This window comes from Thamnophis elegans, chromosome 13 (assembly GCF_009769535.1).
Source record: "Thamnophis elegans isolate rThaEle1 chromosome 13, rThaEle1.pri, whole genome shotgun sequence".
Taxonomy (NCBI): domain Eukaryota; kingdom Metazoa; phylum Chordata; class Lepidosauria; order Squamata; family Colubridae; genus Thamnophis; species Thamnophis elegans.
Genome location: NC_045553.1, coordinates 941,287 through 966,942, shown reverse-complemented (window position 1 = coordinate 966,942; position 25,656 = coordinate 941,287). Strand labels below are relative to the sequence as shown.

General features: G+C 49.8%; 1 protein-coding gene across 5 annotated transcripts in view; it reads right to left on the bottom strand.

Annotated features, from left to right (window-relative positions):
• HECTD4 (HECT domain E3 ubiquitin protein ligase 4) overlaps positions 1-25,656 on the bottom strand; it is a 71,952-nt gene that overhangs the window by 35,402 nt on the left and 10,894 nt on the right. For 3 of the 5 annotated variants that reach the window (XM_032229166.1, XM_032229167.1, XM_032229169.1), the window contains exons 3-27: positions 24,470-24,559; positions 24,061-24,191; positions 23,553-23,661; positions 23,280-23,418; positions 21,619-21,789; positions 21,335-21,527; positions 20,846-21,007; positions 20,512-20,625; positions 17,701-17,841; positions 17,292-17,524; positions 15,647-15,792; positions 11,833-11,903; positions 11,154-11,259; positions 10,834-10,954; positions 10,237-10,365; positions 7,758-7,882; positions 6,670-6,823; positions 6,451-6,551; positions 4,826-5,024; positions 3,390-3,509; positions 3,059-3,163; positions 2,524-2,687; positions 2,121-2,354; positions 848-1,040; positions 182-286 (exon numbers count right to left, since the gene is read on the bottom strand). In XM_032229166.1, the coding sequence (XP_032085057.1) occupies positions 182-286; positions 848-1,040; positions 2,121-2,354; positions 2,524-2,687; positions 3,059-3,163; positions 3,390-3,509; positions 4,826-5,024; positions 6,451-6,551; positions 6,670-6,823; positions 7,758-7,882; positions 10,237-10,365; positions 10,834-10,954; positions 11,154-11,259; positions 11,833-11,903; positions 15,647-15,792; positions 17,292-17,524; positions 17,701-17,841; positions 20,512-20,625; positions 20,846-21,007; positions 21,335-21,527; positions 21,619-21,789; positions 23,280-23,418; positions 23,553-23,661; positions 24,061-24,191; positions 24,470-24,559 (3,556 nt within the window). The remainder of the gene's footprint in view (positions 1-181; positions 287-847; positions 1,041-2,120; positions 2,355-2,523; positions 2,688-3,058; positions 3,164-3,389; positions 3,510-4,825; positions 5,025-6,450; positions 6,552-6,669; positions 6,824-7,757; positions 7,883-10,236; positions 10,366-10,833; positions 10,955-11,153; positions 11,260-11,832; positions 11,904-15,646; positions 15,793-17,291; positions 17,525-17,700; positions 17,842-20,511; positions 20,626-20,845; positions 21,008-21,334; positions 21,528-21,618; positions 21,790-23,279; positions 23,419-23,552; positions 23,662-24,060; positions 24,192-24,469; positions 24,560-25,656) is intronic. The other 2 variants (XM_032229168.1, XM_032229170.1) reach the window with 1 other exon arrangement.

Genomic DNA, 25,656 nt, shown 5'->3' with positions numbered 1-25,656 from the left:
GCCACCGGCAGAGATCTCATTTCCAGCAGAGAACCAGGCCGTCAGTTTCAAAGCTGCATGTGGCTCGTCCAGGCCAAAGACAGCTCAGCATCTTATGGGGATGGGGAGAAAGGGAAGACGAATTCGGGAAGCAGCCGACACAAAGCCAGCCCAGCGTAACGGGAGATTCTTGGCCTTTTACCTCATTGAAGTGATAATCGTAAAAGAAGGGCACATTATTCTCCAGTTTTCCATGCAGGGCGTCTTCCACCTCGCTCTGCCATTTCTGCTCCAGTTCAGCCACACACTGCCCAAAAAGGGGGGAAAGCAGCGTGAGAAAGCTGGACCCCTCCCTCCCTCCCTCCCTCCCTCAGCAGGCGGCGTTCAGGAGAAATGTATTTGTATTTGTATTGTATTATTTGTATGCCGCCCTTCTCCGGGAGGACTCAGGGCGGCGAACAATTCAAAAGGGGGAAAAGGGGAACATAAAAACGAAATACAAATAGTAAAAATAAGCAAGAGTCGCACAACCATACATGTCGAGAGGGGAGGGAACTCATCAACTCCAGGCCTGCCGGCAAAGCCAGGTTTTGACGGCTTTTCGGAAGGCCTGGAGAGAGGTGAGGGTCCGAATCGCTGCGGGGAGTTCGTTCCAGAGGGCCGGAGCTGCCACCGAGAAGGCCCTCCCCCGGGTAGTAGCCAGGTGGCATTGGCTGGTAGATGGCACCCGGAGGGGGCCGACCCTGTGTGATCTAATGGGTCTTTGGGAGGTAATTGGCAGCAGGCGGTCTCTCAAGTAATTCACGTTCAGCCCACCGTGAGCTTCCCGGGACAGACATCCGAAAGCAGATGCCAGGTTCTCCTTTACCTGCAGTTGCCTTTCCATGGCGTTCAGTTTCTTGAAGGTCTCCCCCATAATTTTGCAGAGCAGGTCGTACTCCTCCGCGTGCTCCTCCTGGTACTGGAAGTTGATGAGAGACTGGAGCGCATCGACCAGGTTCAAGTGCTTGATCACGCACGAAACCACCATTTCTTCCATCACATCTGGCTGGATCACCTCTCTGTTGAGGGCGGGACCCCCCCCCCAAAAAAAAACTCAGAGGGGATCAACGTTGGACAAACGGACCCCCTGACAAATATCTGAGCAACGTTCTTTTTTTTTTTTTTTTGAACATTTTTGAAGAAGAAAAAAACACAAACTTTTACAAATGTTTAGTTCCCACCCCCCAACCTCCCCCCGCCAACCTTCCCCCTCCCCCCGACTTCCCAGAACCAATACAGGGTATAAGTCTTTAACAAAGAGAATCTAAGGTACAGTTAAAAGAAAAAAAAACCTAAAAAGATAGTTATTTCCATTGAACTCTAGCTCCTCCTTGCTGGACTAACTCTAGATAATTTATAATTCCTGATCTCTAATCATAAGCTATCTGGAGTTTCCTAGTCCCATATTTCTTTTGAGTATAATCAATCCATCTTTTCCACTCTGAGCAATGTTGTGACTGAGGCTTCCCGAGAGCATGAAGCCAACTCCTGGTCCCAACAAAAGACCCTTTTATTAATTGACTGTGAATTCTGCTCATTCCCATCCACCAAAGTCTTTCAAGGGAGGATTTATGGTCACAGACCTTATCTGGCTTGGAGAGCTGCCAGGCCGATCTCTGCAGAACTTGGCAAGGAGCCTCGGAGAGTCATGAATCAATGAAGCGAACTCCTGCAAACTCCACTCCCCTTTCGCTCCTCTTTTATTCCCTCTGGGAGGGGCCATTCACCATCCACCTGTGGCCTCACTCCCAAGTCGACCCCTGTTCTTTAGCTGTTCCCTTTGTCTGGCAACTCTGCGCATGCGCACACTGGGAACAGGCTCCAGCTGTTCTTCTGCCTCACTGATGTCTGACTCCGAAGGCAGCTGATAACTGTCGGACGTCCCTGGCCCCCTCTCTGCCTCCGACACAGAGCCCTCCTCAGAGCCTTCCCCAGACTCCAGGACTGGCCCATCTTCCTCTCCAACCTCCTAACTGTCCAGATTTGCTGCCAGCTCCGCTGGTGGGCCACAACAAGCGAGGAAAGAGTTTTCTCCAGCTGCAGATCTGGAGAAAGCAAAGGTGACCAAAAGAAGTTCACACACAGACACACACCCCTACCTTATGCTGGGTCGAAACTGAGGCCGAGCCCGGCCAGATATTTCCCTGAGCTTGATCATGATTCCGGGTGGGAGTCGGATGCGGGGCAGGTCAAAATAGTGACCCACAGGTGGGACGAGGACGTCTGATGGGTAAGTGAACTCCTGGTCCTCCTCAATGGTGAGAGGCAGTGGGGAAGGGCTGGGCGTGAGGGCTGGGGAGATCACACCGTTGGCTTCCACTTGCCACTGGCATCTGAAACAACAAAGCCACACAAAGGGCCGCTTGGCGTTTTGCCTCAGGAAGGGTTGTAGGCTCTCCTTCACACTGCAGCGAACAGGAGGCTTCGCTTCTGGCGGGGGGGGGGGGGAGTCTGTGGGGCTGGCCTCCCCCTTCCCACCCCCTCCCGCTTTGGGCTGCCCACCTCTGCAAAAGTTTGGACCGCAGGAGCTCTTGGCACGTTTCCTCGTCCTTGGTGATCTCCGGCCCGTTGTACAGGATCCTCAGCATCGAGCAGGCCAAGACGGACAAGCCCAAGGCCAGGTCGACCAGGAAGGGCAATCCGCCCGAGACGTCTTCCGAGGATTCCTGAGTCCACCGAGGGGAAGCAGAGAGAACGCAGAGAGAGTTACGGCCTCGGCGTCTGGTCTGTACCCAGGTGACTGTCCAACGCGAGTGAAAATAAAAACCACAAGCACCAAGAGAGCCAACGCAGCAGAATACAAACCCGTAAAAAGCCGGCTCTAATGCAAGGAAGTTGGAAGGAGTTGTGCCTACATTCACTAGGCGAATACTTCAAACTTCTTTCCGTTCGGGAGCCGTGGATTAAGGGTGACCTGTCTCCTTAAGCACACCCTGTGCTCAGCCTCCCCACCATCCCCCTGCCACCCCCTTGTAACTGGAAGGAGGATGAAGCCGTGTTGGGACGCTGCCGGGATGGACTTGAGTTACTCCCCTACCTGCGCCCGGACCGTGCAGGCGAAGCCCCACATGGCTTTATCTGGGGTGTTGTGTTCTCGGCCACTCCGCATTTCGAAAGAGAAGGTGACGGTGTCTCCCTCCACCTGACGGTTTGGGTGAGAAGAGAGCCCATGAAACAGGCGAGCGAAAGGCAAGGCTCCGCGGGTCATTATCCCAAGATACAGAAGGAAATCCGGAGACGGCCTTCTGCTCCTCTGCGGATTCTGCCCGTCATCTAGGAAATCTTTTTTTTTTTTTCCTCTACAGTTTGAGAGTTAAGTGGCTGAGTTGAAATTCCATCAGCAGGGACGGGAAAGGGCTATTCGGTACCTTGACCAAATCTTTAGGCCACCCTGTCCCCAAGACGCTGCGGCTGCCGTATCCCAAGGTGTTGCCTCCGTATTCAGCAACCTTCCGACTGTTTGTGTTGGGCCCGGCGTAGATGACCAGCTGCAGCGGAAACACAACAGGCACAGGGGGTTGGCACGGGGGCAGATCAAATCCGCAGGAGCGTTTCTTAAGAGCTCCTCAGAAGGGAGCAAGCAAATGAATGGCACCATATGGGATCTTCCGACCACGCAGACATCCTAAGTGGTAAGAGAGCACCAAGGGAAGCTTCTCCCAAGCCACCGCTTCAAATTTTTATTTTTATTCTCTTATATATAGTTACAGCTACACCGTCACGTACTTATTATTCTTGGTTCCACCACAAAACCGCGTTCGACTAAAGCGCGCTCGACGAAACCGCATAGCTGACGTCATCACAGGGCGACAACAGGGCGGAGACAGAAGCACGCTGTAAACGCTAAACCTAAAATTAACCCCTAAACCTAAACCTAACCCCCCTAAACCTAATCCTAAACCTAACCCTAAAGCTAAACCTAACCCTAAACCTAACCCTTAACCTAAACCTAACCCTAAAGCTAACCCTAAACCTAACCCTTACCTTAAGTTGAATCGGCTTGCTTTCAAAGCGCTATTTAAAGCGCCCTTCTTTCTCCGCGCTCGCTGTTGTCGCCCTGCTGATGACGTCAGCGACGCGGTTTAGTCGGGCGCGCTTTAGTCGAGTGCGGTTTTGTCGTGCCACGATTATTCTTATTTATCTTTTACATATTTGTTTTTCCATATAAAAGGTTAAAATATACATTCTGGGTTGCTTTGCTTACCATTCCGTACATTTATTTTGTCTTATCACCATCCTATTTTTTTTCTTTTCACCCTCCCTCCCTTCTCTCCTTTCCCTTTCCTTACCTCTTCCCTCCTCCTCCTCTCTTCCTCTTCCTTCTCCTGCCCGCCCTCCTTCTCTTTCTACCCCTTCCCCCCTTCCTCTTCTTTCCTCTTTCTTCCTTCTCTCCCCTTCCTTCTCCTCTCCTCTCCTCCTTTCCTTTTCTGTTATTGTGGTTATCTCTTTTCAACTCTGGTGTATTTCCAGGATGGTATTCCCGCAAACCCTGTTATAATTTTATGCTTATCCTTTCCTAGTCCCTTTTCTTCACTATCGTGTCCTATTTTTTCCCCTCTATACGTCATTCTTGAACATATACTTATATATTAATACTTTCTTTTCTCTTCCCCCCCCCCTTCGCCCCCTTTTCCATTTAATCGTGCCTTGTATGGGTTCCATCTCTCTCTCTTGCTTTCTTTTCTGGATTCCTTTCTCTAACCCATCATCAAAACCGAAGCCACCACTTCGGAAGGGGCTTCGAGGCGGCTCCATCTTTTCTCCCAGGCCCCCCCAGGCTGGAGTTGAACTGGCCCCGACTGACCTTGTCATAATCGTACTGGGAAGAGCACCGGCTGTCGAACCTCAGGTACAAGCAGCGGGCGCCAGGAATGTGCACCGTCTCCTTAAATTTGTAGTTATCCCTGACGGGATGAACGGTCTCCACCGTCTTGCCGGCGGCCCAAGGAGCTGGGATTTTCAAGCCAGTGAGGAACCCCGGCTCTTCTCTCTCTTCCAGCATCCTGGCATGAAATGGTAGAAAAGGAAAAAAGGAAAAAAAAAAGGTTACCGAAGGAGTAATTTTTGTAGGACAGATTAAGCTTCACCCAAAAGAATTGTGGAAGCCAAATACTGGCATTGCTACCCCGTGCGACAATAGCAATAGCAGTTAGATTTATATACCGCTTCATAGGGCTTTCAGCCCTCTCGTGGTTTACAGAGTCAGCATACCGTCCCCAACAATCCGATAGATAGATAGATAGACAGATAGACAGATAGATGATAGATAGATAGATAGATAGATAGCAATAGCAATAGCAGTTAGACTTATATACCGCTTCCTAGGGCTTTCAGCCCTCTCTAAGCGGTTTACAGAGTCAGCATATCGCCCCCAACAACAATCCGGGTCCTCATTTCACCCACCTCGGAAGGATGGAAGGCTGAGTCAACCCTGAGCCGGTGAGATTTGAACAGCCGAACTGCAGCCAGCTGAAGTAGTCTGCAGTGCTGCATTTAACCACTGCGGCTCAATGGGCGCAAACTATCCCCATGCCCACATGTGGGTTTAAAGATGTCACTTTTGGGATTTATTCATTCATTCATTTGCCGATATGGGCCTTAAGGTTGCTAAATTCATGGAGACAAGGAAAACTTTGGTTCCTTCACTAAGGGCCGTCCCTCCTTGGCGGCTTTAAGACGTGTGGACTTCAAGTCCACAGGTTTTAAAGTTGTTAAGGTTGGATACTCCTGGCTTAGAGTTGAGGTGGCGCAGTGGTTAGAGCAGAGTACTGCAGGCTACTTCAGCTGACTGCAGTTTGACAGTTCGAATCTCACCAGGATCAAGGTTGACTCAGCCTTCCATCCTTCTGAGGTGGGGAAAATGAGGACCCAGATTGTTGGGAGGGGGGGGTAAAGGCTGACTCTGTAAAACCGCTTAGAGAGGGCTGTGAAGCACTAAGAAGCGGTATATAAGTCTAAGTGCTAACGCCCTTCCTTCCTCCCTGTTAGAGGCTAATTCTGCCGACTGTCAGCAGTTCGATCCTGACTGTCTCAAGGTTGACTCAGCCTTCCGTCCTTCCGAGGTCTGTAAATGAGGGCCCGGATTGTTGGGGGCAAAAGGTTGACTCTGTAAACTGCTTAGAGAGGGCTGTGAAAGCACTGTAAAGCAGTATATATAAGTCCAAGTGCTATTGCTAGGGCTGTTACACTTCCAGCTCTTCACAAGTTGACAAATTGCTTTTCCATATAAGCCTGTCTTTCGATGATCCCCTAAAAGCAATCACTCCAGGCACAAAATCTCCAGGGAGTGAATGAGAGAGAGAGAGAGAGAGAGAGAGAGAGGGAGGGAGGGAGGGAGGGAGGGAGGGAGAGAGAGAGAGAGAGAGGGAAAGAAAGAAAGAACTCAGGGAAGATAAACAGAGGGGACGCTCTGCTGCTTAGGCCACTCACCTCTCATCAGGGAAGAGCTTGCTCCTCGCTTCAGAGGCCCCTGCAGGAGAACCGTTGACGTCCGAGAAAATCGGAGACTGGGTTTTCAGCAACAAGGCCGTCTGCAACACAACACCAGACCAATGGGTCACAAGGCATGGGGGGGGGGTGTCTAGGGGAGGATTGGGGGGGGGGGGAATTGAGAAGCCCAAAGGGGGAGGGAGGGGAGGCAGGAAGTACCTGGCTGGTGTAGAGGACCAGCTGCACCAGCTGAGGCATGAGTGGATCGGCCACCATCAACGTCTGGAGGTTCGGATGCATCAGGGAGGTCAGCAACACGGGAAGCAGATGGCCCAGGATAGTTGCTTTGGTCACCTGCTCCAGGCCTTTCAACCTGCATGGAGAGTTCCCCACCATTTGGCTTCAGGAGGGAGAGACCTTCTCCAGAAAAGCCCCCTCAGCTCCCTTCTTGAGTTGGACCCCTTGGACCGGGGTCTTCTGAAATGGCCTGCCCAATGATTGCTCACTTGGGAACGTCCAAGCTTGGCCGCTTGAAGCCCTGTGGACTTCAACTCCCAGAAGACCACAGGTCTTCGAGCGGCCGAGCTTGGCCACCTCTGTGCCAGCTGCTGTTTGATGCGTCCCCGGAAATACTGCAACACAGCAGTAGCCATGAAGCTCACTGCCTCCTGCACCTCAAAATAAGAAGGCCAATTTAGTGTAACAGGAAGAAGTTGAGTTCAATGCAGAGAAGTTATTAACTTCCTTTTTTTAAAATTTCCTTTGTCTTAATATATTTTAGACTGTGTTTGTTAAAAATCTATACCATGTACGGGCTCTGGGAAGTCTGGGGGGGGGGGGGAAGGGAGGTGGGGTGTTAGGGGGGAGGGGGGATATATAGTATGTGTTAGATTTTAAAGTAACGTGACTGCACTTGTATACTGTTACTCTTTAATTCCACTGTAAAAATAGGATAAGCTGAATAGGCAGTTGTGGCTTGCCTATCCCAAAGTTACAATGGCACTGAAAAACACGATTTATGATGGTTTTTCACACTTAAAAAAAATTAAAATAAATAAAAATAAGAAGGCCAAGTGCTTATTTCGGGGCTCAAAAGAAAATAAGTCCCTGTCTTATTTTGGGGGGAAAGACGACGTTGACCCTTTGCTCCAGCCTTCTGTTATACTACCTAATAGAAATAATTCTGGCTTGAATTCTATACGTTGCCCAAGCATTTTTTTCCTAGCCACATTTGAATCTGTAACCAAAATTTCCTAGTTGGAGGCATTTTCACCTTCTGGAAGCAGCTTTGACAGAGGGGGCCTTACCTCTGCTCTCTGTCTGGGACGTCGCTGTTGATCAGGGCAGTGGTGACCTGCTGCAGCTTCTCCAGGACTTCGTCGCACCCCGTGAGGATCTGCATGGCCAGAGCCAAGATGCTGGTCTTGAGCTCCTGCAAGGTGACAAACCGAGTTCCAGAGCTGCGTTTTCGACGGGCCCCCACAGAACAATTCGCTTCTAAACCCAACACAGAGGCTCATGCAAAAGAAAAGACGGGCTTCCAAAGTCAATGGGATGAGCGTGATAACAAGCCAGGCGAGGTTTGAGGAGCAGCAGGACCTGTGGGGGAGCTACCAGCCCATCCCCTCCCCACTCAGGGCTCTCGTGCCATGGGTCAACAACCCAGGAGTGGCAGGACAGGTTTAACAAAAGAAACACCCCTATGTGCCTATCACTCCACCTCTGTCTGTAAAATCAATAGCAATCGCACTTAAGACTTATATACCGTTTCACAGTGCTAAGTGGTTTACAGAGTCAGCCTCTTGCCCCCAACCATCTGGGTCCTCGTTTTACCGACCTTGGAAGGACGGAAGGCTGAGTCGACCTGCAGCCTGTCAGGATCGAACCGCAGTCGGCAGAATCAGCCTGCAGTGCCGCATTCTGACCACTGCACCACTGAGGCCTTTTGTATGTAATGAAAGCTCCTTGTTAAACTACTCCAGCACTGCACTGATTCCGGAGGCCACTTAATTCAAAGGCCACGTTTCTCACCAGGCCACAGATGAACCTTCCTAAATCCGTCCAATTGAGGCGGAGAGGCTGGGGGGAAAGCGCTCAGCCACATTTGGCCCAGGGGGGTCAACGTGGGTTTCCCGACCATGCCTGGAAGGCACTAGGCTTGGGGAAGCCGAATTAAACGCACTTTTCGCGGGAGACTCACTTAGTGGTTCTCTAAACCACAAGATCCCAACACGAAGGTTCTTCGGACCGACCTTTCCCTGAAAAGCCTGCTCTAGAATCTAAAGAGACCGTCTACTGCCACATACCTCCCAGCGGCCGGTGAGATCCCACAGATTGGGCCTCCTTCAGATGCCGTCATCCAGACAATGTCGGCTGGCGGCTCCCCGGAGGAGGGCCTTCTCTGTGGCTGCTCCAACCCTTTGGAACAAGCTACCCCCAGAGATCCAGACCTTACCCACTCTCATGGCCTTTAGAAAAGCCCTTAAAACCTGGCTATTCCGGCAGGCCTGAGGCTGTTGACCTCATCGTTGAGGTCCAGCCCCGATCAGAACGTATGCGTGTGTTGTGATTTTAAATCTATCTTTTTTTAATTTGTATTATTTCTTTCCTCTTCTTTTTGTAAGCCGCCCGGAGTCCTCCGGGATTGGGCGGCCTATAAATTTTATTAATAAATAATAATAAATAAATGGGTTCCTTCTGTTCAACTCTTCGCATTTCCCCCAATTCCCAGCATGAGAAAAGCTACTTTTTTCCCTTGGCTGCCCAGAAGGGTTTGCTTTTTGGGGAAACCGGAAGGGGCAAAGCCAACACAGGGGATTCCAACCAGGGATGCTAAGCAGGCTGGGACCCAACTCTGCCGGTACTTATCGGAACGATTAATCCAGCCCGCTTGTTGGGCCGGACAAGGAGCGAAACCGTCCTAGGAGGGAAGAAAGGAGCAACTGCAGAGAGAAACGGAAGGAAGGAAACAAGAAACGGAATAATGGGGGGGTGGCTGGATGAGACGTGGCGTGGAAACATTCAGCATCTACTCCAGACGGTGACGGACATATCCGAGGGAGGACAAAGGATGAGCCACAAGGAGCTTCCTGAACAGCAAGACGGAAACGGACAGAAATCATCCCGGGCCCATTGGGGGGCTCAGCCAAGCAGAGGGCACGACGGACCAAGCCACACCCCTCCCTCATCTTGAAACAGCTCAGACAACAGAGACAGAGCCAACCAGGGTCAGGGTGGTGTTGGTGGAAATCACCCCATTCCTTTGGAGAGCCTTCCCTGATGTGTACGGAAGGAATTCGGGAACTCTTACTTTTTATACTGGCTGGATTTGACAGGAAACAGGTGAAGCACCTGAGGGAGCCAGCCAGGGATATGGGAGCTCCTTGATGGGGAGATTTTCCAGACAAGGCAGAGAGGAGCTAGCAAAGGTGAGCACAGGACTCTTCTGAAGGGAGGGGGGAGCGCATTCATCCCCCCCCAGGTGTAAACTGCAAAGCATTTCCTTCCCGTCCCCCCCAGCTTTGCCCCGGGGTGAGTTTTCTAAGCTGAAGGAGGAGCTGGGGGAGGCTGGAAACCCCACTTGGCCCGATGCAAGGATTCTGCCCGGAGTAGCTTTTAGCCAGCAGAGTGCAGAGACTCTTTGGGGGGGGGGGGGGGATTCCAGCTGAAGCACCACGACCACAGGCGGTGAGCACGGAGGAGGGGGCCATACCCGTTGGCTGAAGAGGCGGCAACACCAGGGTCAGGAGGAAGCGAGGGCAGTGGCGCTTCAGACTTGGTGTTTACCTGTACCTTCAAGGTCTCTCCCTGCAAGGAGCTGTCACTGTCATCGCTTTCGTCAGGTTTAATCAAAACGGTATTACTCAGAAGGTGGTTCTGTACAGCCATCAGGTACCGCAGGCAGGCAGAGGCGGCCTTGAAGACAAACGGTTCCCTCTCACAAAGCAGCAAAGAACGGCGATTGCCGAGGCCCCAGGGAAACTCACACACAGGGGAGCACGGAGAGGCTCCGTCCTTTCTTCTCCTCCTGCTGCGGAGGTCACAGCGTGGCCAAGAAGAGCCAGGAAATGTGGACACATTCATTCAAGCTAAAACTGGGCAAGTTCCTGGACCTCACCAAACTGAAAGACACGCTAGCCTGAAGTGATCCCATTTATACTAAAAGCAATGATGAACTTGAGAGCCTCAAAGGTTAACCTGCTGGGCCAGGAACAAGAGGAGGAGGAGGAGGAGGAGGGCCAGGTTGACAGAGATCTCTGCCACCAATCCCAAGGAGGGGCTTCTCGATTCCCCAAAAGGAGAAACTGTCCCCCCCCCTCCCTTCATTCTCCCCCTGCAGCCCCCGAAGAGAGCCAAAGAGGGGTGGTGAGGCTGGTTACTCACAGGCACAGTGGAGAGAAGCCTCTGAAATTCATCCCGAGAGACGATTTGGCACTTGGTGATTAAGATGCAAGATTCCCGGACCACGATCTTGAGAATGTAGTGCAAAAGCTCATCGTTCAGCCTTCAGAGGCAGAAGAGACAGGGGCAAAGGAGGAAGGGTTAGGAGGGAAGATTCAAGTACAAACCGCAATGCATCCTGTCAGTCGGTCGTGAGAGCTGCCTTAGCCTCCGCTTACCGATCTTCGCTGCCCGGGAGGCAAACGCCCGGATTCATTCAATCAGTGTGCACAGCCCCTGCTCTGTGTGTGTGTGTTGTTTACCTGCAGTGCTCATCATCTTCACTTCCAAATCTGTTGTTCTGGAGTTGCTCAGCCATGTTGGTCAGGATCACATCTCGAAGCTGGGCCAGGCCGCTGTTCCTCTCTCCTAGAACGGGCCAATTCAAGGGAGAAGGTACCGTATTTTTCGGAGTATAAGACGCACCAAGATTTTGAAGAGGCAAATTAAAAAAAAAAAAAAAGGTTTTGCACTCTGCAGAACTCCCAAAAACCAGTTTTTCGCAAAAACGGGCCCGTTTTTTTTTGTCAAAAAAGGGCATGCATAGCCTTTAGGAGGCTTATAGAGTGCTCCTGGGGGCTGGGGTGGGGTGGGGTAAAAAAACACCCTGTTTTTCCTCATTCCTGCCCTCCTCAGCCTCCAGGAACACTCTGGAAGCCTCCTAAAGGCTCTGCACAGCCATTTTTGCAAAGGGGGTGGGGTTTCGGGGGACAAAAAATGCTGCATTCAGTGTATAAGACGCACCCAGGTTTTCAGCCTCTTTTTTGAGGAAAAACGGTGCGGCTCATACTCTGAAAAATACGGTAAGAAAAGAGGCCTGGGATTGGGCTGCAAAACTCTCATTGACACCACCTTCACCTGACGCATGCAGCAAAGTGTACATTCTGATTTTGTTTTTAATGTACGAATTAATTTGCACTCCAGCTCCTTGAAAACTCTTACCTTCTGTTAAGACCAGTTTCAGTAGGTTATTAATTTCTGTTTCTCCAGGGTACAGGATGCTTAGACCAGAACTTGAAAAGGCAAAGAAAGGCAACGCTTAGCATTTGTGCAAAAACATATAAAAAAAGAGCACTGCGTTCTGAGGATAATTCTGATTTTACTCCAGCATATGCGTTGGGAACTGTTGGTGATATTATTTCATATGACGTAATTTATGGATCCCCGTCTGGAAATCTGTAGCACTTGTTTGGTTAGTGTATTTTGTTTTTTAATGTGCTGAAGCAAATTCGCTTTTTTTTATTTTTATTTTTTTTATTATAGATTTTATTGGTAAAAAGAAAATACAACATCCATAACTTGTAACAAAACAATACAACTACATTTCGAGATATTCCCATACTATCAAATCATTATAAACATCAAAGGTTAGGTATCTTTCCCTCCCTCTTTTCTTCCCTCCCCCCTTACTTCCTTCTCCCCTGCCTTTCCTCCTTTCTTTTCTCCTTTCCTCCTTTCCTTCCCCCTCCTTTCCCTCCCTCGCTCCCCCCCTCCTTCACACATACCTTCCCTCCTTCCCTGCCTCTTTCCCTCCTCCTTCCTTTTCTCTTAATCTCCCTCCTTTCCTCCCTCCTTCCCTCCTTCCTTTCAACTCACCTTCTCTCTTTCTTTCCCTCCCTCTTTCCCTCTTTACTACCCTCTCTTCTTCCCTCCCTCCTTCCTCCCCCAGTTTCTTCTCTTTCTTCTCTCCTTCTTTCTTCCCACCTTCTTTCCCTTCTCTTCTTTCTCTTCCTCCTCTTTCTTCCCCCCTTCTTCTGCCTTTCCTATTCCTCTCCTTTCTCCTCTCCATCCAGACTTCCCTACTATCCTCCTTCCCTCCCTTCTAACCTTTGTTACATTTGTGTATTTTCCTCTGCTGAGGACAATCTGGTTCTCTTTCCCTTTCCTTGCTTGAAGAGGCAAGGATTATACGTCTTCTCGCCTCATCTAAAATGAAGTTTGATCACTAATTTCATGCAGGTAATTATAGCGAATTTCCTATCAGCTTTTTAAAGTTTTCCCAGCATTGTAGCGTGACAAAATTGCTCGACGGTGGGTTCTCGCCCCTGATACATTTCTCCTTTCGTTTATCTCTCAGTTGTTGTATATTGTTCATTTGAGTTATTGGTTTAATCGTGATAGGTTAGTTAGCTATCTCTTTTTATGTCTAGGTCTTCACTGACTCATCAAGCCATTTGTATAGCTTCTCCCAGACTGTATAAAAGTCTGTGTCTTCTTTGTCATTAATTCGCATCGTCAGTCTGTTCATTTCTGCTAGTTCTAAAATTTTATTCATCACCATAGTGTTGGTAGGGGCATTTTCACTCTTCCAGCACTGTGCGTAAACAATCCTTGACGCTGTCAGAATATGGACTAGGAGGTATTGGTCAGATTTGCAAATTTTTTGATCTATTATTCCTAATAAGAAAGTTTCCGGCTTAAAGCATAGTTTAATTGACAGGATTCCATTCAGCCATCCTAGTATTTGCTTCCAATATGCTTTGGCTACCGGACACGTCCACCACATATGGTAGTACGTGCCCAGCACCGTTTTACATTTCCAGCATATGGCTGAAACTTTTGAAGACATTTTCGCCAGTCTTGTCGGTGGAAGATGCCAGCGGTAGAACATTTTATATATATTTTCTTTATAGGCCGTCGACTTTGTCAATTTTAGATTCCATTCCCAGACTCTTTCCCAGTCGTCTAGATCTATTGAGTGGCCGATGTTTTGGGCCCAGGTTACCATGACTTCTTTTACTCTTTCTGCTTCCGTTTTTCGAATCAGTAAGCAGTTGTATATTTTTGAAATTAATTTCTCATCTGGTCCAATTAAAATTTTATCTAATTCCTGGTTCTTGTTCTGGAAGCCAGGTTGTGCTAGATCGAATTTATGTTTGTTTTGAATTTGAAGATATGGCCACCAATCGATGTTTATTCCCTTATCAGCCAAATTTTCCCTGGGGTTTAGTTTGTTTTGGTCGTCTAGCAACTGTTGGTAGGTAACAATTTTATCCAAGTTTATCAAATTCGGGTATATCAGGGCTTCCGTCGGAGATATCCATTTAGGTAGTTGCGTATAGTATCTCCTTCTAATTTCGAGCCAGTCCTTAATCAATACCCCCCTTAAATGGTGACTACTAAAATAGTTGTGGATTTTATTTCCCTCGCACCATAAGTAGTTGTGCCACCCGTATTGCAGGTCGTGGCCCTCTATTGTTAAGATTCTTTTATTAGCTAACATTACCCATTCTTTTATCCACATAGTTGTTGCTGCTTGATGATATGTTTTCCATTCCGGTAATCCCATTCCCCCTTGAGTTCTTTTATCCTGCAGGTGCATATATTTTATTCTGGGCTTTTTACCATTCCATATAAAGTTACGAATCATTTTGTCCAAATCATTATAAAATTTTTCCCCTAGCTTAACCGGTGCCGTTTGAAATAGGTAGAGGATTTTTGGGAGAACATTCATTTTAATTACTGCGACTCTTCCCATCAGTGATAGTTGTAGTTTTGACCAGGTTTTTAAGTCCTTTTGGGTATTCTGTAACAACTTATCATAGTTATCTTCTTTTATGGAAGAGCACTTCGCAGACAGCCAGATCCCTAAATACTTAATTTTTTTAGTTACCTTTAATTCCATTGTTTCCTCTAGTTCTCCAATCTGGTTTTTGGGGAAATTTTTTATAATCATTTTTGTTTTTTCCTTGTTTATTTTTAAACCGGCCACACACCCAAAGTTCTCAATGTCCTTCATCAAATTCGGTCCTGAAAGTAAGGGGTCTTCCACGATAAAGACCATGTCATCCGCGAAGGCCTGTACTTTATATTGTTCTTTTTTTATGGTCAGGCCCCTAATTTCCTGATTTGATCTTATCCGATTTAAAAGGACCTCTAGAGACGTAATAAATAGTAGTGGGGAGAGCGGGCACCCTTGTCTAACACCCTTTCCAATTTGTATCCTCTCCGTTAGTTCCCCATTGACTATAATATTTGCAGATTGCCGTGAATATATAGATTCTATAATCTTAATAAATTTATCGCCAAATTTCATCATTTTTAGTTGAGTGATTAGAAAGTTCCAATCTAGGTTATCAAAGGCTTTCTGAGCGTCGACAAAGATTAATGCGAGTTGTTTCTCGGATCTTGTTTGATAGAATTCCAGGGTGTCCATTATTATTCTTGTATTGTTTCTAATATGTCTTTTTGGGAGAAAGCCGTTTTGATCCGAATGGATACTTTGATTTAATATTATTTTTAGTCTTTCCGCCAATATTGATACAAAGATTTTGTAATCTGCATTTAACAGGGATATGGGTCTATAATTTTGGACCTTGCTACTGTCCGCCTCTTCCTTTGGTATTAGGGTAATGTAGGCTTCCCCCCATGATTTTGGGATCCTACCATTTTGCAATGTATCATTACATAGTTCTAATAATTTGTCTTCTATGGTATTTTGAAGTTTTTTATATATTTCCGACGGGAGCCCATCCGGCCCAGGTGTTTTATTGTTTTTTTGTTTTTGAATGGCCTTTTTCAGTTCTTCTTGTGTAATTTCTTTATCGAGCATCTCTCTCATCTCCTCCGACAAGACTGGAAGCTTCTGCTTTATAAGGTATTTTCTAATGTCCTGTTCATTGTCTACCAGGACGCAAATTCACACGTCCTGGTAGACAAAGCAAAGAGCAGCTGCTTTGTGATTTTTATGTCCTCAGTTTCATGAGAAATGAACTTTCCCATCAGTGATTTCGTGAGGTGAGGCCAGGTGACCTACCTGATGGCCAAGCAGACCTCCTTCTGAATTTCAGGGCTGATCTGGTCAACGGGGGCCATCAGGAGCTGCCAGAGCAAAAGGCCCGATCGCCGGACGATCTCCCGGTTCTTCTCCGTTTGGGGGCTGAAGAAAAATTTGAAAACCACCTGCAAGACAAGCGTCGCAATGCGAGATGGGAGGAAGAAATAGAGGCTTCGCTTCTCCGCCTTCTGTCTGGATTGACTGAAATAACCAGGCTGCTTCGTATTACTGAGACTGGGGAAGGAGAGTTGAGGAAAACGGGGCAAGAGGTCGATATGTTCAAATGCTCTGATTTCGTTTTTTTATGAACCTCCAGAAAATAGGCCAAATTACCCCACAGAACACGAGACGTTTTTTCAAACTTGGCAACTTTACGATGGGTGGGCTCCCCCAGCCCGTCATGAACTCTGGGAGTATGAGTTCTCCTATCTGAAGGTTTGCCAATATTTGAGAAATATTGCCACAGATGATCAGGCTTGGGTTTCGTTCAATTTCTGGTTTTTTTTTTTAGTCTTTGTTTTGATCTCCCTCCCGATACACTCCCTCCCTTCCTTCTCCCCCTCCCTCCAGTCCTCTCTCCCACCCTCTCTACCCCTCTTTCTTCTTTCCCTCTACTCCTCCCTTCGGTGTATTTCTACAATCTATTAATATATTCAGCTTGTCCTATTTTTACAGTGGAATTAAAGAGCAAGATTTCATTCAATTTCTGGTGGACAAGAACGACATTCAGCCTAGAGCCCCTAAACTGTTGCCTTCTTTTTGATCCAGAGCACATGTCGGATCAATCAAGGACTCAGAATCGCCCACGGAGTGGCAGCCAATGAGAACTCTCCAGTGGGCTGCCCCATTTCTCTCCAAAATACAACACAGGCTGTGCACTGATGACGTTACCTAGTTCGGGTAATGAAATGTCTGCAAGAAAACAACCAAGTGCACAACGGAGACACACCAAGGTAATTGTAATTGAAGAGCCGAGGGGGCGCAGTGGTTAGGGTGCAGTACTGCAGGCCACTTCAGCTGACTGTTATCTGCAGTTCGGCTGCTCTAATCTCACCAGGCTCAAGGTTGACTCAGCCTTCCATCCTTCCGAGGTGGGTGAAATGAGGACCCAGACTGTGGGGGCGATATGCTGACTCTGTAAACCGCTTAGAGTGGGCTGAAAGCCCTATGAAGCGGTATATAAGTCTGCTATTGCTATCTATCTATCTATCTATCTATCTATCTATCTATCTATCTATCTATCTATCTTTCTATCTATCTATCTATCTATCTATCTATCTATCTATCTATCTATCTTTCTATCTATCTATCTATCTATCTATCTATCTATCTATCTATCTATCTTCTATATCTATCTATCTATCTATCTATCTATCTATCTATCTATCTATCTATCTATCTATCTATCTATCTATCTATCTATCTATGGATTGTTGGGGGCAATATGCTGACTCTGTAAACTGCTTAGAGAGGGCTGAAAGCCCGATGAAGCGGTATATAAGTCTAACTGCTATTGCTATTGTCTCCTCCTCCTCCTCCTCCTCCTCCTGCTCAACACATTAGGGCCTGAGCTGTCGGGGTAACCTCATGTGACCAAAGGTGTGCCTCGATCAGGTAGAGATACCTGGAAAACCACCAGGATGCAGCGAATGATGCAGGTGTCCCCGTTGACCATGGCTTTCTCCATGATGTCGCAGATGCTGCTGAGGTGATGGGCTTCGATCGGGTGCTGCTTGGCCAGGAAGTTTGTGACTGGCATATTGTTACTGGCGGCCAGCAGGTTGAGCTGGTGGATGCACATGGCGCCCACGTGGTGCAGCAACTGATTGATGACCTCGTTTGTGGCTGTGGCATCTCCTGGGGGGGGGGGGGAATCATCATGCCGTTTTTAAATTTGCCTGGCCAAGACCATCAGCCGCTTCCGACAACGGAGAGAGGGGAGGCCGATGATTGTTCAGAAACAAGCTCAAATCAGGGGGCCCCGGGGATTTCAGGTTATTCCCAGTGCTGATGGCACCTCTGGCCTCTCCTACCTTGTGGCTCCAAGATGACGTGGCTGACTCCCAGCCTCTGGCAGATGTAATGGAAGGCCTGGTTCCCAGGATTGCACCACTGATCAATGTAGTCGTTGGAGCAGGTCCAGATCATGTTGTTCATGGCATCGTAGCAGGCGCCTGGACAGAAACATGGGGAGCCCCCTTCATCAGAAGGGGACCGGGACGCAAAGCGAGCAGAAATCCAGAGATACCGGGTGTTAAAACATCTCAGCCTCTTCATGGAACAACTGGCCTCCAGAGGCCATGGATGGTCCAACCCTGGAGGGTTTGAAGAAGGGACTGGACAACCATTTATCTGGTATGGCACAGGGTCTCCTGTACTTGAGAGACCGCCTACTGCCAATTACCTCCACGCGGCCTATTAGATCTCATCGATTAGGCCTCCTCCGAGTTCCATCTGCCGGTCAATGCCGACTGGCAACCACGCGTAGGAGAGCCTTCTCGGTGGTAGCTCCGACCCTCTGGAACGATCTCCCCGTGGAGATTCGTACCCTCACCACCCTCCAGACCTTCCGCACAGCCCTCAAGATCTGGCTATCCCGTCAGGCCTGGGGCTAAGACTGTAACCCGCCCGAATGGTATGAATGTTGTGTTTTTTAAATTATGTATTGTCTTATATGTTAAAAAGTTTGTCTCCCCCTCCCCCTTGGATTGTGAGCCGCCCTGAGTCCCCCCAGGGAAAAGGGCGGCATATAAATAAACTTCTATCTATCTATCTATCTATCTATCTATCTATCTATCTATCTATCTATCTATCTATCATCTATCTATCTATCTCCTGCTTGAGCAGGGCGGGAGGTTGGACTGGATTTGTAGATTTGTAGATTTAGATTTATTATAATTTATAGGCCGCCCTTTTCCCTGAGGGGACTCAGGGCGGCTTACAAAAACACGGGAAAGGGGGTACAAAGACAAAAAGCATAAGACAGTACATAATATTAAAAAATAGAGCACAACATTCATTCATCATTCGGGAGGGGACGAACTAAGATTTTTATCCCCAGGCCTGACGGGATAGCCAGTTCTTGAGGGCTGTGCGGAAGGCCTGGGCGGTGGTGAGGGTGCGGATCTCCACGGGGAGGTTGTTCCATAGCGTCGGAGCTGCAACTGAGAAGGCTCTCCTCCGCGTAGTCGCCAGTCGGCACTGACTGGCGGATGGAATTCGGAGGAGGCCTACCCTGTGCGATCTGATGGGACGCAGGGAGGTAATTGGCAGAAGGCGGTCTCTCAAATAGCCAGATCCACTACCATGGAGCGCTTTGTGAGTGGTAAGTAGGACCTTGAAGTGCACCCGGAGACCAACAGGTAGCCAGCGCAGCTCACGGAGGATCGGTGTTATGTGGGCGAACCGTGGTGCGCCCACTATCACTCGCGCGGCCGCATTCTGGACTAGCTGAAGTCGCCGGATGCTCTTCAAGGGCAGCCCCATGTAGAGCACGTTGCAGTATTCCAGCCTAGAGATCACAAGGGCTCGAGTGACTGTTGTGAGGGCCTCCCTGTTCAGGTAGGGCCGCAACTGGCGCATCAGGCGAACCTGAGCAAATGCCCCCCTGGTCACAGCTGACAAATGATGGTCGAAACTCAGCTGTGGGTCCAGGAGGACTCCCAAGTTGCGGACCCTGTCTGAGGGGTATAAATTTTGTCCCCCCAGCCTGATTGATGGAACGCTAGCCGAATTTTTGGGAGGAAAACACAACAGCCACTCGGTCTTTTCCGGGTTGAGCACCAGTTTGTTAGCTCTCATCCAGTCTTTAACAGCCTCAAGGCCCCGGTTCATCACGTCCGCCGCTTCATTGAGTTGGCACGGGGCGGACAGATACAACTGTGTATCGTCCGCATACTGGTGGTATTTTATCCCGTGCCTCCGAATGATCTCGCCCAGCGGTTTCATGTATATGTTAAATAGTAGGGGGGATAAGACCGAACCCTGCGGCACCCCACAAGTAAGGGGCCTCGGGGACGATCTCTGCCCCCCCACCAACACCGACTGCGACCTGTCCGAGAGGTAGGAGGAGAACCACTGCAGAACAGTGCCGCCCACCCCCACCTCCCGCAGTCGTTGCAGAAGGATACCATGGTCGATGGTATCGAAAGCCGCTGAGAGGTCAAGGAGAACCAGGATGGACGCATGGCCTCCATCTCTGGCTCTCCAGAGATCATCGGTCAATGCGACCAAAGCGGTTTCTGTGCTGTAACCGGGCCTGAAGCCAGACTGGAAGGGGTCAAGATAGTTAGCTTCCTCCAAGGTACGCTGAAACTGGAGAGCCACCACCTTCTCAACAACCTTCCCCACAAAGGGGAGGTTGGAGACTGGACGGTGGTTGTTAAGAATTGCTGGATCCAAGGACGGTTTCTTCAGGAGGGGTCTCACCACCGCCGCCTTCAGCACGGTGGGGAGATGCCCCTCCCGAAGAGAGGTGGTAACAACCGCCTGGATCCAGCCTCGTGTCACCTCACTGCTGCTGGCAACCAGCCAGGAGGGACACGGGTCCAGAATACAGGTGGAGGCGCTCACAGCTCGCATAGCCTTGTCCACATCCCTTCCAGCTGTTCCACTGTTGTGTGTGTCCACACACACACACAGCCTGGTGATAAATTTGTCTTCTTTCTCTGCATCCATTCCCACCCACAGCAGAATGTTGCTGTTCTTGTTTTTTTTGAACTATTCAGGAGTTATTTGCTCTTAAGAAATTTGCACCCAAGCGTTCTGTCAAAGCCACCCTTGTGGGGTTTAATTCAGGAGGTGCCGGGAGCAGCCTGCAGCTAAGGCAGGGCTTCAGGGCTTACCTAGGCCAGGGACGAGGGCACCTCGCCCAAGGGAGCTCCCAGCAGCGTCAATCAGGTCTGCTCGGCTTGCAAACTGCCCGTCTGAGAGGTTGTACACCAAACTGGAAGCTAGGACTTTAAAGAAGGAATCTGCCATCAATCCCTCGGGGGATTCTAAGGACAAGCCGCGCTTAAGGCAGACCGGCCAACGCTTAACCTCCTGGGGCCAAAACCACCTCTTGCAACAGTCCAACCGGCCTCTCCGCCTTTCGTGGAAAAGTGCCCGTCAACAGAGCCTCTTTCCCTCCCCCAGGCCTGCAGCTAAGGCCAAGGGGGGGGGGGGGAGAGGACTTACTTTTCAAGGATGACAAACCGCTGCTTCCCCCAAAGAGAGACCGCGTGGCAGAACTGCCGGAGCCTCCCGGAGGCGGGATCAGCATCACCAGGTACGTCCCGCAGGTGTAGATCGGGGTCTTCCGGAGCATTTTGAGAGGTAGACCACAACTCGTGTTAGCGGCTGGGGGGCGGGGAGGTGGGGAGCAGAGGAAGAAGAGGAGGAGGAGGAGGGGAATTGTGAGAAGCAGAAGGAGATCTTTAGGCCCAGCAACCTCAAGCAGAAGACGACGTGAAGAGGAACCTGGTCCAATGCAGGACCATAAGAGGCGGCACTGCCCCCCCACCCGCCAGGGAATCCCTTCACGAGGCGCCTCAGACAAGCAGGTGTCGTACCTGCTTTCTGACGTGTTTCGCCCTGTTCAACAAGGCGGCTCAGCTGCCCCCTTGGGCAAGGAAGCCACCGAAGCAGGGGTGGGGGGGAGATTCCTGGGCACAATTTGCCCCTTACCTGCCTGGTCCTCTTTCAGGGTATTGGAGATGGTGGAGCCCGTCAGCGCAGCCAGAGTGGCCGAGGGGGAGGCTCTGTACCTGGAGAGCCGGCTGAGCAGCATCTCGTTAATGCTCTTGGCCGAGTCCCCCTCTTTCCTCATCAGGATGATGCGCTCCTGGAGGGGCCGGGCGATGCAGAGGCCGTTGTCCATCTGGGCCAAACACAAGGAGAGAAGCTTTCAATGCTGCAGGGAGGACACCTGGCACCCCAGTTTGTACCCACCTTCTTGGCACGAGACCCACCTTGAGCTCAAAGACGTCCATGAAGACGGAGTGGCCCTTGGGGGTTTTTTCATTCAAGCTCGCGGGAGACCAGATCCAGTAGAAGTAGGTCCCGTCCGAAGAGAGGTGGACGGTGGTCATGGTGCTGCCTATGGGGAAGTGATCGGGGGGCATTGGGAGAAGCTGGCACACCTGTGCGGAGAAATGGGGCAGGGGACAGAAGGGAGAAGAAGTCCGGTTTTACTGGCATTTATGACGACACGCTGATCCCAAAAGTATCAAGACACTAAGTGGTTCTGCCTACTGATATGCTGGCCTGACATTTGCAATTAAAATCAATATTTATATTTCAAACAGGCGCCACGAAGAGATGGAGCTGCTTCTTCTTCTTCTTCTTCTGTTGTTTTAAGAGAGAAGAGCGCTGGAAACAAAACAAAAGTTGTTCTCATCGTGGCAAAACAAAAGCATCACAACTTGCAAGGTCACACTTGCCGAACAAGCACTTTGGAAAGTGAATGAGATGGGGGGGGGGGGGGGGGAATGGCTTCTGTCGATAGCCACACCGTGGAAGGACTTCCTGCCCTCCCAGCCACTGGTCGTTTCCCCCAAGGTTGAATTCTTCTCGAAATTGGAAGAAGCTTTTCTCTCCCCTGGTATTTCCCCATCAGAAACACTGAAGTACCCTATTACCATATTAAGACGCATCGGAGTATAAGACGCACCAAGATTTTGAAGAGGCAAATTAAAAAAAAAAAGTTTTTGCACTCTGCAGACCTTTTTTCAAAAAAAAAAAAGGGCATGCATAGCCTTTAGGAGGCTTATAGAGTGCCTCTGGGGGCTGGGGGAGGCAAAATTGAGCAAAAAAAGGCCCATTTTTCTCTCATTTCTGCCCTCCCCAGCACCCAGGAGCTCTCTGAAAACCTCTTAAAGGCTATGCATGGCCATTTTGGTGAAGGGGGCGGGGTTTCAGGAGGCAAAAAATGCTGTATTCAGTGTATAAGACGCACCCAGATTTTCAGCCTCTTTTTTGAGGGAAAAAGGTGTGTCTTATACTCCGAAAAATACAATAAGTCCTCATGTGTGGACAGGATGGGAGAAAGGGCTTCCCCAACATGTTCCAATAGGAAGACATGAGTTCTAATTGGGACTCTGTGGTTTCCTTCATCCTGCCCGCCGTTACTAGCAGATCCATTGGCTAAATCGTCCTAAGATTCCTTCGTATAACGACCGGGCTGCGACGCTAAAGAGCTCGAGGTTTGCCTGCTGCTGTCTCAGCTCTTGGCCGCCGTCTCAGATGCCGCCAGCAGAAAATATTGTGCTCATCCTCGGACATTCTCAGTAATGGATTCCTAGCTTTCCAAGGGAGACCGAGAGCCCGAGTCACCTGGGAAGCATCCAGGGCAGAGTTTCATGTCTTCAGTTGGCTGGCACAGAGCTCAGATCCTAAGATCTCAGGCTGAGCATTTGGGGACTGAGGACAAAGTTGCCCAGGGAAAGACAGCAGGCGCACAAGGGACTTTTCTGATCTTGTTTTCTGAAAGACCACCGGGGTTCCCAAGAGACAAGGACAATTAATGACGACGGAAGGTCGGGGGGGCGGGGGGGACGACCTGGAACACTTGGCTGAATCGCAAACCAGGCCTCGGAACAGACAGTCAATCTAAACCCAGCTCTGATTGTACCTGAAGCGTGTTCTGATCGATGACCTGGAAAAGGGAGTGAGGTTTACTGTCGAAAGAGACCGGCCTGTGGAGCAGCCGGCCATTGCCGAAGGCCACCCAGCCGGATTCCAGCTCCTCGTTGCGGGAATACACAAAGCCCCTGGAAGGAAGAGCAGGAGAGCTCGGACTCAGGCGCCCCCATCCCTCCTGAAAGCCCCCCACCCTCCCCCAGGATGGTCTTTCTCTCCCTTGTCCTTCCTCTCCCGGAGGCCTGGCTTTGGTGCGGGGGCTTACCGTAAAGTACCGTGTAATCCGGAGCCCAATTTGCTGATTCCCCGGCCAACCGAGTTGGTGGTATAAAGATAAAGCCCATCCACTGCCAGGCAGCGTCCTAAGTCCGCATCTGCAAGAGGGGTTCAGCGGGAGGAAGCCACGGAATTTGGGGGGAAATGTTTCTTTGAGCCGCCACCAACTGCCACCTGCCTACTAGGGAGGACTTTCCCCATGGCTGCCACCCGGGTTAATTCTGCCAAAGGCCAACGGATTTCTTTCCGTCAGGGGCCAAAAAAGCTTGATGTGTTAGTTTCCCTGGTCAGTCCAGTCTTTTACTATGTCCAGTTCTGGGCACTGAGCAGCCTTTGATCTGTCCCTCACTCTGAAGGAGGCGAATTCCCGTGGAATAAAACCTCCCGGCTGCCTCTACCTGCCTATCATTTTCACCGCGGCTTCTGCCTGCCGTGAAAGTATCCAAGCTCAGGTGTTCTAAGGGATGCAGGGATGTGCAGCCTTCCGGCGTTCTTACCTTTATTTTCCGAGCCAGAGCCAGGGCTGGCCTCAGGTGCCGGCAACATGTCCTCAAACCCCCAGGACACCATGTGTTTGCCCCCAAGCAGGCAGGAGGGCGATCCGGGTCCGCCTTCTAAAAGCAGCAACCTTCAGGGAACAGATGTGGACACACACAAACATAAATACAGACTTCTGGGACATAGAAACAATGAACTACAGAAAAATGCAGAGTTAAGGGGCTTTATGGGCTTTTAAGGGAAGAGGGCTGATGCATGTTGACGTAAATTTATTAAATTACAATTACTTTGGCTTTGGACTATCGGGAGGAAACGATGAAAATGGCACGGCTGAAGGGATGCGTGTGGTTTAGAGCAATAGGGGGGGTCTCCCCATCCACTCCCCCACCCACCCACCTTCCTCCTCACCTGTACAACACGTCAGCCACGGGCAGGGATCCCAAGTCAGTCTGTTTTTGTAGGAGATGGACGGTGTGGACAAAGGTTTTGAGGGACCCCCTGGGAAAGAGAGGAGAAGGCAGTGGTCACTCTTCAGGTGCTGTGAGAGGCCAATGGAGGCCACGGAGCTCTCTCGACAGAGAAGGACCCGACACTAATGCCCAGATAAATCCATCCATCAAAAGACTTGGGGACTGATGCCCATATATTACATATTGTTCCGTTTCCAATCAGCGGACATGAAGTAGTGAGTGAAAGACTGTTTAAACCCAGTGGAGAGGAAGCAGCCCAGGTGGGAAAAGCAGAAAAATCTAGCTAGGTGAGGCTCAAGAGCATTCTTCAACTGTTCTGCACGGGGGTCAGAATGCAAAAGGAGGACCCCAAAGAGAAGGTCCCAGCCGGCTCTGCTTTGCGAGGTCCATCCCCAAACTCAGGGGGCATGAGGAGCCCCACCACTTCAACAGGAAGGAGACGGACACACGCCCTGATCCTTTCCCTTGGCAGAACCTTCCCTCAATGCCCACTCAGGACATGGAGCTGCAGAGACCCTTCATGAGTGGGAAGGAGCTTGCCTTCTCTCTTCAGGGATCAACTCATAAAGCCATCAGGCCACTGGGACAGGGACAAGCCCCCACCCCACCCCCCTTGGCAGTTTGCTCTCCTGCAGACACCCCTGAAGTAAGCCAAACACATTTAAACAGGGATGGGAAGACGCCAACAGGGCCTCCTACAAGGAACAGGTTTGGTTTGGTTTATTTGATTTATATGCCGCCCTTCTGCCAAGGACTCAGGGCGGCGGACAACATTAAAAGAAACACATAATACAAAAGTTAGTCTTCAACATGCCACCACATTGGAGCCCAAAGTTTACGTTGCTAAGTGAAACATTTGTTGCTCACTTTGCCCCGTTTGATGGCCTTTCTTGCCACAGTTCTTCACTGAATCAATGCAGCTGTTGAGTTAGGAAGACGGTTGTTAAGTGAATCTGGCTTCCCCATGGACTTTTGCAAAAGGGTCGCAAAAGGGATCACGTGACCTGGGACGCTGTGACCGCCAGTTGCCAAGCGGCAGGATTTTGATCACATGACTATTAGGGTCGTAAGCGAGAGAAACACTCCCAAGTCACTTTTTTCAGTGCTGTTGTAAGTTGAGGACTA